This window comes from Melozone crissalis, unplaced genomic scaffold (genome assembly GCF_028551555.1).
Source record: "Melozone crissalis strain CALT ecotype California unplaced genomic scaffold, PUWL_Pcris_2 ptg000002l_1, whole genome shotgun sequence".
NCBI lineage: Eukaryota > Metazoa > Chordata > Aves > Passeriformes > Passerellidae > Melozone > Melozone crissalis.
In genome coordinates, this window is record NW_026535780.1 from 22,103,081 (window position 1) to 22,117,534 (window position 14,454).

A 14,454-nucleotide genomic window follows, 5' to 3' on the forward strand; every position below is an offset into this window, starting at 1 on the left:
ACTGAGAAATGTACAGCAAGATAAGCATACAGCTTCCCTCCCACTTTCATCTAGAAACAAGTATCATGAAAAATGGTGCTTAGAGGACACGTCAGAGATCACTCTTCAATATGTTGTGCTTCTAAGGAGGTAAACACCTAGCTTTAGTTCTTGAAAAATTAACCACATGAGCATCTTTGGATCATCAGCTCTAGATGGAGAAGTGGTTTTGCAGCTGCATGACAAAGTCCAGCTCTCAAAACGAGAGGCTAACAGAAGACTGGAACCAAAAGCTGGCAAATGAGCTATGGAGTGAGAATCCAGCAAACCAAAAGAGAATCCTGGACTACTGCAACATGATGCACTATCTGGGGATCCTCAGCAAAGTAAAACTCTACCATAGCTAAATATTACAGAAGAACAAAGTATTTACACATCCAAATACACAAAGTGGTCAAAAAAACCCAGAGAAGTGAATATCACCACTAAGAAGTAGGCAGAGAGCACAAGTCATGTTTATCACAAACAGCAGTAACAGGAAAGCACAGGAAAAAAGAAAAAAGAACAGATTTATGATGTTCCAAGACACATCAATTCCAGCTCCAGACATCCTAGATTTGTCCACTTGTGCTTCATATAATCGTCATATATATAACATGATGCAGTCACTAAAATCACTCCTGCTTGTACTGTTGCTGAACATGGCCAAGTATGTACACAACAATACTTAGACAAAATGTTTGGCTTTAATACCTAATATTATTTAGAAGGATGCAATGAATTTCAAGCCTTACACAAGAAGCAAGGAAAGTACACTCAACCTTCCCTAGACAAAATTATCTTTTCAGAAAATAATGAACTGCCATATTGAACATTACCATGCAATCATCAAAAAAAATTATCTAAAAAAAGATTTCAAAATCATTAATTTCATTATTTTTGTGCCATTTAAACTTTTTGCAGAACCCATACCATCTGTGGATAACAGTGAAAGCACATAAATTACAAAGTTCTCCAACAGTATACTTCTAAATCCAGAAACACTATTTAACTATGCAGTATTGCATCTGAGCTATACTGCACAGTTAAATGCAATACATAATTTCTTCCCTTATTGGATACATTGAACATTGCTCTAAAACTTCCATTATGTTTTTCTGTAGACCACAACCATCTTGTGCAGAGGTTTTTCCACACACTAATGGTATTTAAGTATTTTGTACACTGGCTGCCAAAAAGCAAATGGTATCCTGGGCTGCATGAGATAACATTGCCAGGAGGTGCAGGAAGGTGAGTGATCCTTCCCTTCTGCTCCACACTGCTGACACCACATCTGGAGTGCTGGGTCCACTTCTGGGCTCCTCAGTATGAGAGACATGGACACACCAGAGAGAGTTCACAAAGGGCCACAAAGATGACCAAGGGACTGGAGCATCTCTCCCAGGAGGAGAGACTGAGACTGGGACCATTCAGCCTGGAGAAGATCAAGCTCATGGGGAATTTTTTTAATGTATGGGAATAACTGAAGGGAAGGTGCAAAGAGGATGAAGTCAGGCTCTTTTCACTGGTGCTCAGTGACAGGAACAGAGGCAATGGACATACTCTCAAACACAGGAGGTTCCCTCTAAACAGCAGGAAACTTTTTACTGTGAGTGTGACTAAGCACTGGAACACATTACCCAGGGAAGTTGTGGAGTCTCCCTCCCTGAAAACCATGCAGAAATGGCCCTGGGCAGCCAACTCCAGATGGCCTTTAACAGGCTGGTTGGGCCAGGTGACCTCCAGAGGTCCATTCTAACATCAACCATTCAATGATTCTGTATTAGTAGAATTTACAACTCCGTACAACAAAATTAGGTGCATTTTACACCAATTTGAATAAATCATGGGTGGTTTGTTTTAGCTGACTTGTCTATATTTAAAGTTTGAATATCATCCCAAAATAAACAAATTCCAAAATACATCGCTACTAAAGAAAAAGTAAGTTAGTTATCTGTCTGAACAAACAGCAAGTGTATGTTTCTAAGGAGGTAAAATCACTAGCTTTAGGTCTTGAAAAATTAGTGGCTGAGGTCCCTGCTGACTGAAAGCTAGGCAGTGTTATTCCAGTTTACAAAAAGGGCATGAGGGAAGACCCAGGAATCTATGTATATGTTAGTCTAATCTCAGTTTCTACCAAACTGATGGAGAGCATCATACTAGGTACTACTGAAAGGCTTCAAAAGAACAATGAGATCATCAGGCACTGTCAACATGGGTTCTCAGAGAGAAATCCTGTTTAATTTGATACCTTTCTATGATGAGGTCACCCACCCACTGGTTTTTAGCTAAGTAAGGCTTACTTACCTCATGGCATCCTTCTGCAAGATGAGCAGACAGACACTGAGCTGGAGGCTGAAGGGTTGTAGTGAATGGAGCTACATCTGGCTGGTGACCTGTCACCAGTGATGTACCCTCAATTCTAAGGCTCATTTTGTTCACTACTTTTATCGATAATCTGGATGCAGGAATTGAATGCACCATTAGTAAAGTTTGCTGAGGATACCAAAGTGGGAGATGCTGTTTGAATGAAAAGTCTTGCAGAGGGATTTGGACAGAATGGAGCACTGGGCAATGATGAACAGGATGAAACTGAACAAGCCTGAATGACAGATTTTACACCTGGGATGGGTAACACAGGGACAAGCATAAATTGGGAGAGTAACGGCTCAAGAGCAGCCCTGCAGGAAGGGATCTGTGTGTGCTGGTCAGCAGCAGGCTCAGCAGGAGTCAGCAATGCACCCTGGCAGCCCAGAGGACAAACCCCTTCCTGCATCAAACTCAGCATCCCCAGCTGGTGGCAGAGGTGACTGCCCTGCTGGACAGCCTTGGTGCAGCCTCTCCTTGAGCTCTGTGTGCTGCTCTGGGGCCCACAGCTGAAGAATGAGGGTGAAGGATGAGAATGTGTCCAGAGGGAGGGAAATACTGATTGGTTTTTTTTAACATGACAAAAAACTACATACAGTTCTTCTTTACAGCATAGAGACTAGCTGACACACAAACTAATGCAAACCTGATGGAATTTGTGGAAATAAATGGAGGACACTTACACAGCCTATGAATTGTTGGAAGTAACAAGGGACCAAAGTACATAAAAACAGATCCAAAGCTCCTACAACTATTCATTTATTCACAAAACTACAAATAAACTCTTAAAATCCACATCAAAATGCTTCCTAATTATATCTCCTCCCTTCTTTACTCTAAATCAGAATCTGTCCTCATAAGCATGGTTAAAAGTCACTGTCTAGGTACTGTACTGTCTGTGTCCCTACAAGCAACTTTCAACATACAAACAGCTGAATATAGAACCACACCATTACAGGCTTTGGCACAGCACACAGCTTGCCATCTACTCAATAGCCAGTACTCTCTAGTTCTAGAAGCAGTTTGATATTGACATACATGCAGTGCCATTGACAATCACCACACAGAACAATTAAAAGAAACAAAACTATTTCATATTAATATAAAACTATGTTGCAGTCAATGCTGCTATCCTGATCTAGATGTGTGGTTCTGACACTAATCTATTCCTGATCAATCTCTATGAGCAGTATTTATCCTAAACAATTTGGTCAATGTTATTCTGAGATTTTCCATGCACACCATCATTCTTCCACCAGCACAGCTCTAGACCTTGCACCTTAGTATAATCTCACAGTCATAATCTTTCTGCTTATCTTTTGATTTCTGTTCACATCAAGATCCTCACTTAAACCCTTGTGGAACATTTATCTCTTTGGTATCTTAGGCTAGTTCTAATCCTCTATGCTGTTCCTTTGACAGGTTGGTGCTACCCTCTAAAGAGTCAGCCATGGAACAGCTTCTAATACTTCACCATCAAAACCACATGCAGATTATATATTAAAAATAATGTGAATGATAAAGGTGAACAACTTTACAGCCTACATAAAATACATTAGACATGAGGACAATCTTAAAAATCAAAATGTGGAGCAAAGCAGCAAATCCTAGTGTTCCACATCTATTAGGAGACTGTAACAGACATCTAATTCACATATTTATATCTAACTGGCTATGGATGCCACACACAAGGGAGAATGAGGGTTTATCCAGTCCATCACACACCACGTAATCCATGCAGCTGTTGGGACAACTCATCCACAGGTTCTCTTGCACACATTCTCCTTCCTGAGGCCCCTCTAAAGGGGTCTGGGTCAGCTGAATTGTTTTAACTGACTAAGTCCATTCCCAGCTGCTCTTTTTACACTAATACATGCACATTAAATCTGATGCTTCCAGGAAGTATCAGATTACTGCATCTAAACACTCTGATTAGGTTGAACACACTCGGTAGGTCCACTCTCATGGCAAATAAAGGAGCCATTCTTCCACCAGAAGCTATGAAGCTCAAACATTTCACATCCTATCATCATCACACACCTCTCCTATTCTTCATTTACACAAGGACAAGGCTGGACTAAGAAAAAACCTGAGATTCAAGAGAGAAGGGCAAATAAGCAGGGAAGAAGAGATGACAGTTCCCACAATACCATTCCCATTTGTAGTATTTGACATCTCACTTAGGAAGTAGGCAGAAATCTTCAGAGAGAACAAGAGTTGTCACAGTTCTAGCCTGAAGGAAGTTCCCACTACCTGTTACAAACTACACTGTCCTGAAATTGCTTTCCCTGAGCCTCCCTCAGGGCAACCAGACCCTTTTTTGAGCAGATGTATATGCTATGAGTAAATATAGTGCTCTTCAAAGAACATCACAGCCTCTGTCTTGGAGTAAAGTACCAAATCATGGCATTACTTAGGACAACAAGGTTTGGTCTAAGTCCATCAGATAATCTTCACTTAATCCTATACTATCTAAGGAGACACCTCAATATTACAGTAATGGACAGAGTAAGAACTCATTACCATAAGACCCAAGCTGCACATAAAATCAAACAGAAAATACGCTGCAATAAATATAACTACAAACATTCACTGTACAGGTGATGATCAGAGTTAGTATTTTTAAGATTAAGATTGCTTTTCACTACATAATCCCCAGTAACATAAATTTAATAATATTTCATGAATATAATATGCAAGAGACCCCATCTTCTCTTTCCTTTAAATTAGCGGTTTTGTACTGGATTATTAAAAATAGTGCTAACACATCAGTCTTCTATGTGTAGTTTGAAAATTACTACAGCCTAGCAGCAGCATAAAATTACCTAAAACATACCTAGTGGCTCATAGGAAAAACTATTACAGGAAATCTCATGCTTAACATTAGCTAACATTAATACATAGACACAGGCAGATCAAGAACTGATCAGAACATGAAAGTCAGACTCTTCAGCCCTTCATTACCTAGTCCCAGCTTCCTAGAAGATATCTATGAAGTACCGAACCAGATGTTGAGCACAACCTTAGAAGTAAAGCAGAAAAGTACAGAACCTCTTTAGCACTGCACTAAGTGCAGATTTTAACTATGATTCAGTAGCACATGCTTTGGCATGTCTACACAGAGCTGTGAACAGCACCTATGTAGCTAGTTTGGTTGTGCAAAGTCCTCTTCTGACAAGAATAAGGTCAAGAACTGCACTGGAAGCCCTTAACACAGGTGTGCTACAACAATACAACTGTATGCCTTTCTAACAGGAAGCACCTATCTGACATGCCGCTGTTAAAAACCAACTTTACCATCATAGGGAACACATCTGCTAACAGGTCACATGGCTCACAAGCTACACACCTTGTGTGGATGCTCATACCATCCCCACTGGGTCTGACAGCATCACCAAGAGAGACCTTGCACAATCTTATAAGCCAACAAAGAGCTGGCTGAGCACAAAGGGCAACCTCCTAGAAGTACGAAAACAGTCTTTCCTGGCAGGCAAGGTAAGTAGTAAATACAGGAGGAGACCATCTTGAGCAAACTAAGAACTCATAACTGAACTAAAGTACAGAAAATAAGGCATGCAAAGCACAAAAACAGATTACTAAAGAAGCACTGCCTGGATCTTAAAGAGCTGCATTTCAAAGGCCAAGAATAGGGTGGATTTTAATTTGGAGAGCAAAACAGAAGACAGCAAGAAAATTCGGGAAGGGAAGGGAAGGGAAGGGAAGGGAAGGGAAGGGAAGGGAAGGGAAGGGAAGGGAAGGGTGTTGAGTGGTCAGTCTGTTAACAAGCTATGCAGAAATCTCCCAAACACATTCCTTGCATCAGTCTTTAGCAGGGTTTCTCTTTCAGTTGTCTCTGCCTAGTAGCAAAATAGAACAAGTTAGGAATTACTCTAGTAAACTGGACAAATACAAGTCCACGAGAACAGATAAGATACATCCAAAGGTGCCAAGGAGCTGCTTAATGTCAACTCAAGGCTACCTCTTATCAACTTTAAAAGATTACAGCAATGAGGGTGTCCCTTACAACATCATCATCTTCAAAATGGGCAAAAAGAAGGACCTGAGGAACTACAGGCTGATCAGCTCATTCTCAGACCTCAAAGATATTACGGAGTAAATCCACAGAGAAGCTAATTTTGTTTGTGTTTTCAGACACACAAATGATAAAAAAGTGACTGGGAACAGACAGCCTAAGTTGACCAGAAGGAAATGATGCTAAATGAACCTGGTCACTTTCTTATGAGAGTGAAGAGAAAGCTGAGGATGTCATTTTGTCTGACTTCACCAAGGCTGTTGGCAGCCTCCAATACATGTTTTTAACTAAACCTGGGGAATCATAGAGAAAACGTAGAGAAACAACCAGCTGGACTGCCAGGCTCAGCAGTGGTTCAACACATAACCAAGAGCCAGCTCTAAGCAATGTTCTCAGAGACGGATCATAGGGTGAATACTCCCAGCATCTTGATCAACAGTGAGGAAGAACACACCCCATTATGGTTTGTGGATGACATGAAACAAGGTGGAAACAGCCAGGGCACTGACAGGGCAGGACTGCAATGTAGAGGGATCTGAACAAGCTGGAAGAATTAGCTTGACAACAAATACAGCAGTTCAACAACGGCAGAGTCCCAAACCAGGAGAGAACCACCCCATGCCATGAGCAGTCGGGACTGAGAATCCATGTGGCAGGGAGCATTCCTCCAGGAAAGGTTCTGGGTGGCTCCAGAAGACAAGCTGAACACCAGTCAGCAACACCAGCAATACACCCTAACCATAGACTGGCCTTCATTAGGAAAGCACAGTCAGGTCAAGTAAAAATCCCCCTCTATTTAGCATTTGTGAACACAAATCTGGAGCACAGTACTCTGTTCCAGGCTGCTATAAAAGAAAGGCTGACAAATTGGAGCTAGAACTGGACTAGAGGGGCTAGAACAAACCAAAACAATGCTCACTGAGCATATAAGAAGAAATAAAAGTTCTTGGGGCTGGAGAAAGAGACTGTTGAGTCTCACACTTTTCAGACTGTTAAAACTGATCTGAACAAGGTCCTAAACACTAACTGGACTTCCTTCCTTGGAAAAGTAGATTGACCTAGCTGACTTCCAGAGGTCTCTTTCAAATTAAAATTATCACTTATTCCAAATCAGTGGCACACTGTTCACCTCTTTCCTTACCACCTCCAAAATAGACATCCAAATTCAAAACAGCAGCCTTTCTTTTACCTGCAGTTTTTCTACATTTCATCTGCTTCCTCACTACAATAATATAGAGCAATAAACCCATCTAAACTTTAAAGACTCTTTTACTGTAAAATAAAATACACATGGAAGACCATAAGGAAACTTGGCTCAACTCCTTGAATGGAGAAAAATTTTATTGCCCAAATTACAACTTTATATGCAGAGGCTGACTCAAACTGGAAATACATTAAAAATTCAGCTGATATTTCTGTCTCTCCAAGGCAAACAATGATGGGGTTCTTTTGAGAGGAAGGAGCAGTGTGGGAAGGCAATAAGGTTAAACTTCCACTCCTTACTACAATAGGAATAAGATTTTGTGTGTTTTGTGATGCAAGTTATATACAGGGTACCAGTAGATGACTGATGAAACATTCATTTAAACATCTACCTTTTATTGTAAGATTTTATTATAAATTTCTTCATATTATATGTTTACATGGTCATTTCATTGTCTGAGCAACTTAAAACTGGCACTAACTGAAAATTATTTACAAGAGGGGAAAAAAGCTGCTGCTTGCATTGAGTAATTCTAACAATTTTTTATTTGAAAAATTATTTGAGTGACTGACTTCAAACCACAGATGCAACTTCTGCTATTCTCCCAGAAGTTCCACAGATTTTCTGAAACATGGGTGAAGAGGCAAAGGAGATCTGTTGACTGTGCAACTAACCAGACTGTTCAGATCATAAAAAAAGTGAAAATCCTATCTCCTCCTCAACATACCATAGCATTGCTCATCTTTTAGCAGTGACCTGACTGCAAAGAGATCAGCAGCAAATATAAACACTGCGAAACCCAGCAAATACAACCATTAGAACTGAAGTACTATTCTGTAAACTTTCTTCCAAGAAGAACATTTTTTAAACAGAAAGTGAATTATATGATGCTGAGCATTTTAGTATTACATGGCTAGCTTTAAGACAGCCCACAAAATTAACTCCAACATTTTATGCACCTGTAGGAAATCAAAGAAATATAGAAATCATCCAGGAATCAAATTCTTCTTAGAACTGACTTATAGATGTTCATGGCACAAGTTAGTAAGAGCATTTCTTTTAATGGAAAGAGGAACGTCACATAAAGTTTGGGGAGAGATAATTCTGTCTTCAGAGCAATTGTTATAGTATTTTACAAATAAATACAGGACTTCAGAGGGTGTATAATTTAATAGCATATTAGTCCTCACTGAGTGAGCATGATCTGCCAAGACTGTAGAAAAAGGGGAAGAGAGGACAGTTAATGTACCCCAAAGCACATTTACCAGAGGATGCTGCATAGCCAATCTTTGTTCTGAAACTTCCCCATTTCTGAATGCTTTTGGTCAACTGTAGTTGCATGTAAAACATACATAGTTATTTTGGAAATGGATGAATACCAGTGTAGCTCAAGTTTCTTTTTCTTTCATAAAAATTAGCCAACACATAACTTGCATTTTATTTCTGGCATACAAAGATTTTTCAGCTCAGGGAAAAAACAGTAATTTTCATGAGCAAACTTCCAAGCAGATAAACACAGTTTAATGCAACACTGAAAGAAAGATCTATCATTCTGAGAGTCAGACAGTACAATCCATTTTTAAGGATGCTTACAATGCTACTCTAAAGAACCAAGGAAAATTAATTCCCAGCATTTATACAGCAATCATTCAGAGCCATAGTAAGGATTCTATTAGAAAAGCACTGAATAATCTCAGCATTGCATTGCAGAAGCTAGGATAAGCTACCCTGCCTTGTAAGGCTAAACACAGAACAAGGCAACCAGGACATTTGTGATCAAGTTCTTTCCTCCTTTTCCTCAACCTGTAAAGAAAAGTAGTTTAAGAATGTTGGCCTAAAGCTCAGTCTCTGAAGAGTAACACAGCTGATTAGCCCATTGAGTCAATTCATCACCTGAAGGCCCACTGACAGAACATGGCCAGCAGCACAGCCAGGATGGACTTGTCCATGGACACCGAGATGAGATAAGCAAGTGAGCCAGTGCAGAAGGAATTTCAACCTTTGTATGGACTGTCTGGGTATTAATTAATCTACGTGGGTCCAGCTGAGGAGTGACACTGTGATAGATGCTACTTAAAATGTACAAGAGGTACTAGGCCCTAGACAGCTGCTTTACAGCTAATGATCACATGAACTTTGGTGAAGCAAAGGCCTACAAATTGGAAATATTTTAACTGTGAAATTACTGAGAAACATGACTGCTTAAAACTGCAAAACAGCATCCTTATGAGCAAAATGCCTTTAGCCCAGATAACAAAAGATTTACCCTGGATGCCCATGGTAACATACAGAGAAAGCAAATCCAGCAGGACATTTAAATACAGCATCCAGAGATTTGGATACACTATTCACTTGAATTAGTGGAGCTTAAACACACAGAAAAAAATAATTAGCTAAGAAAACATGGCAGAAACTAATCATTAGGAGTACCTGAGGCATTACATATATAACTGATAAAGTGGCATGTAAAGGAAATAATTTTAGATACAAAATGCACAATCTCTGGGCCCAACTGCACAGTAGCTGCACAGCAATCCACTCCTACACTTGTTACTTACAATACTGACCCAAGTAAGACAGGTTTGTCTGATAAACCTACAACATAGCCACTACCTGGTATGTTTCAGTCAGCTGAATTTGGTCCCCAAAGAGTCAGGATTAGAATGACTTAGTTAATCATGATCAGTGGATGAGCAAATGCACCCTCAATAATCATTAGAGAAACAAGGTTGGTGGTGAGTAAATATTCTCCCCTATGTTAAAGGCAGCCAGTGAGTGTTGCTTCACACTGTAATTATCTCATCTATTGACACTGAAAGTCAGTCTCTGACATGCTCTTCCTTCCCTTTCCACAATGCTCATGCCTTGCATCAGATGAAGCCACTGTGCTGCCACAGTAAGTCCAGAGTTAACTCATGAGGGGTGGGGAGGACAGAAGAGAGGAAGTGTCCCCATCATATCATCAAGCTTATCAAAGATCACCCTGCAGCCACAGGCAATCACTGCATCTGAGGCATGGAAAAGGCAGGAGGAACACACCAGTCAGGTTGGAGGACAGCAGCAGAACTGCCCTTCCTGGCAGCAGCCCGCAGCCTGAATGCGTAAGATACATGTACCTCCCAAACCAGTTTCTGAGAAAAGCAGACAAAACTAGATCTAAGTTTGCTGCCCAGGACTGATGAACACCACACCCTGGATGAGCTAACAAGCACCATGGATTTGCTGAAGTGCTGCTGATCTGCCTGGCACATTAGAAGACTCCAGCAGAATTGCAGGGGTCCATTTAACTTCAAATTAATGGCTCAGGCCTCTTGGACGAGACCCTGCTCTTGCTAAGCTGAAAACTTCTTCATATGAATGGGCCCCAAACAGTCACTAAAAAATTACCCTAACTTTGGATTCTGTTTCCCTCGGTTTTGGTCCACTAGAACAGTGGAAAAAAAGCCTAGTGTTGCTCACTTTCAAGACAAAGACAATTTTTGAAAAACAGAAACCACTAAAACAGAAGATGATCAATAAATTCTTAGTTTTAGAGACAAGCAACAAAGGCAAACACATATTAACATTTCCTCTCCAAACAGGAGGAGAAATCCAGCTTCTCCTACGACCTGACTTAATAATCATCCTAGAATAATTTAGGTTGGAAGAGATCTTTAAGATCAAGTCCAAATGATAATCCTAATGGTCATTGCACTAAAGGGTTCTTACTTCAACTTTCTCTATTTCTTTTCCTTAAATATGAGAAGCAGGAAATAAACTTTTCCTTGGCCCAGCCACAGTCTTCATTTGACAATTTAAGAAAGTTACAGAATACATAACTCTATGTGTCTGACTGTATTCAGTAAATATTCTGATAAAATAAGAAACAACTCTCTCCTTCTTTGCAAGTGAATATATTTATGTTCTTATTACAAAACCATTTCTTATTTCCATTTAATGAATAAATAAATAAATAAATTGTAAAGTCATCAACAGAATGCTCAAGTACTTTAAGCAGCCTCATTCCAGTAATAGTCACAAGCTTCCCATGACACAGTCAGTGATCAGGCCACTGCTCCACAAAGAGCAAGAGCATTAAAACATGTCCAAAGCCTCTGCCTAAACCTTCCAAAACTTGTAAGACAGAAGCATAGCAAGGGAGAAATTGAGGAATTGAGGAGTTTGCTTTGCTTTTTTTTTTTTGATAGGCACTAGAACATTCCCTATTCTACACCAGGATGAAAATTCTGTCCAGCCTGGTAATCTGCCTGAATGTGAGTATATGCCAAGTAAACTGTGAAAGTTGTGTGCTTCACCTTTCCAGAGACCTGAAGCACATGGATTTCCTGCTCCAGTCATTACCCATTTGTGTGCCGTCATTTTTTCCTGGTCTTATTTAGCTGCCTTTTGAAAATCAACTCTCAGCACCTAAAAGAACTTCTGTAACTATACAGTAATCCTCATCATCATGTCAAAGAAAAAATTTTTGCTTTGCATCTACCGTGACAAGTGATCTCTTGTTTTGTAATAAACAGTAAGATACCCATATTTTACTTTCTTGGCACTATGCATGGTTTTCAAAACCTTTCACCTTGTGTCTCCCTCTAGGTACCTCTTCTCATCACAGAAATATCCAAATGCATCTGGCTATCTGCTTCTAGAGAAATAATCTTTACTTTTAATCACCCTTGTTACCTTGTTTAACTTCCATAGTTCTGCTGTGTCCTTGGTACCACTGTAACCTCTGACAACCACTTTACTTATTCAACTATTTCTAAAAGTTAAGCTCAAGCACTCATGAACCTCAATATAAAGGCTTTGCCTTCCTCACCAAGCCAAATGTATTTCTTCACATTTAGTTGTGCTTGTTTTCTCAGTACCACAAAGCCTCGCAAGTCTTTGCCAGTTTCCACTGCTAGGAATACAACCTCTCTCACCAGTATTTCTACCCTCTTTCTACCCACAGACCCATATGGTAGGCCAAAACACACTCTTTGTTATATTTTAAACAATTATCCACCTGTGACAGAACTTCTCATTTACTCCAGATTACAGCTGTATTTGCTTGAAGAGCCTCTGGTGTGGAAGTCTGTCCATAAACCTTCCAGCACATGCAACCAACTTTACACCAGCCAGCATTAATTGTGTCCTTACCAACTCCTTCCCAGAACCCTGCTAGCCATGCACTCCATGACTTGCCTTTACAAAAGCTTTATCATTGGTATCCATGCATTTACTGATTATTCTGTGTCTTACAACAGAATTCATTCTATTTAATCATATGGACCTTAACAGCAGCAGAAGACAGAGTTTGTCTGATCATCAGTATGTATTTGCTCCAAGACTCCAATATCCCTTCCCCTCCAATCTTTAATTCATCTACTATGTCAGTATCCTACAACAGATCTAAGAAAAACTAGATAGCCCAATCTAAGTACACACACACATTCATATAGACACCTTTTTTAAAATAAAAATGCAAGCATTTTCTTTCAATGCACAAACAAGTTTGCTCCTTTTTTTATTTTCTTAAATTCTGTTTTAAATAGATTGTGGTTTGTTTTGGTTTTTTTAATTCTGGAGCAGCTTGTGCCATTTCTTACTAGAGCAACTGATCCTTGGATAATATCCAACAGCAAGAACACCAGTTTTGAAGATTGCAGAACTCCACCAATCTCACATTGGTTTTGTCTTTTCCCCATCACTTCAACATCACAGCAGCCTTGATACAAGGCACCTTTTCCAAAGGAGCTCCCTTTAGTCTCGACATCACCTCCACTTCCTAATAAACCCGATTCCATTCTCTTTTATGTCTTGTTTTCTAAACATTGCTTTTCTGTCCTTTACTTTCCCCCAGTAAGGTGCAAGAAACATCTCAAGGAGTGTTTACAAAATGTGAAGCCCAGCAAGTAGTGTCACCTCAGAGTACCTGCTGCTAAAAAGAATACCTCATGTTACAGCTTATTACTGAAAACAATGGACTCAAAGGAATTCAAGGCTCCTTGACACCTACAACAAAACACTTTTCAGAGAAGCTGTTTCTTCATGAGAACTAACAATACCTGCTTCCTACAGGCTTCCTCTATATTACTGCTGTTGTAAGTGCATAAAGACACTTCCATACAACCCTCATTTTGGCTCCCTCTCACATTCCTTAGCTGGCATCTCTTCCCCTCTCGTTCCTTGAGTAATGCCAGTTATTTCTCGTGCTCCCTAACTACTGAGTGAGAGCAAGACAGTTTTATACCTGTTTCCAAACGATGCAGCTACTAAGTGGCTGCTGACAGACTGTAAGGTGGAAGGGGTAGGGGAAAGAAGCCACAGTTTTGCCTTCTACAAAGCAGTAATTTTTAGGAAATTCCCAAGATCTTTGTATTTCAAAATGCATTTGCTTCTGCTGGTGACCAGCCCAGAGAGGCATGCACAATGACAGTCAAACTGCACGAGCTTGTTTCCTGGGAAGCAAGGCACAGATAGGCCCCTTGGCATCAGCCAAGATCTTGTCTTGTAACTCCAGCTTTTATTCTGGCTTCCAAACTTAATTCACAAGTTGATTTGATGAACTGCTATCTATATTTTGTAAAAAAAAACTCACCGTTTTATTACGCAGTCTAATTATGTCCGACACAGAGCCAGCTCCACAGTATTCCATAACAATCCATAGATCTGTGTTCTTAAAGTAGCTGCCATAGTACTTGACAACATAAGGACTAAATGGAAAAAAAAAGTTAAATAGATGAATTCTTAGTAGAAGACAAAAAAAAAATCACCAGCACACCTGTTGTTATAAACTGTTTGGCATAGATAAAGAGAAAATGCAAGCGAATACATTTTAAATTTGTAACTAGCTTAA

At 39.9% G+C, this 14,454-nt stretch overlaps 1 protein-coding gene across 1 annotated transcript in view; it reads right to left on the bottom strand.

Annotated features, from left to right (window-relative positions):
- The window catches only part of STK3 (serine/threonine kinase 3), a 125,850-nt gene that overhangs the window by 102,036 nt on the left and 9,360 nt on the right, over positions 1-14,454 (bottom strand). The window contains exon 4 of the mRNA XM_054288431.1: positions 14,197-14,311. Coding sequence (XP_054144406.1) covers positions 14,197-14,311 — 115 coding nt within the window. The remainder of the gene's footprint in view (positions 1-14,196; positions 14,312-14,454) is intronic.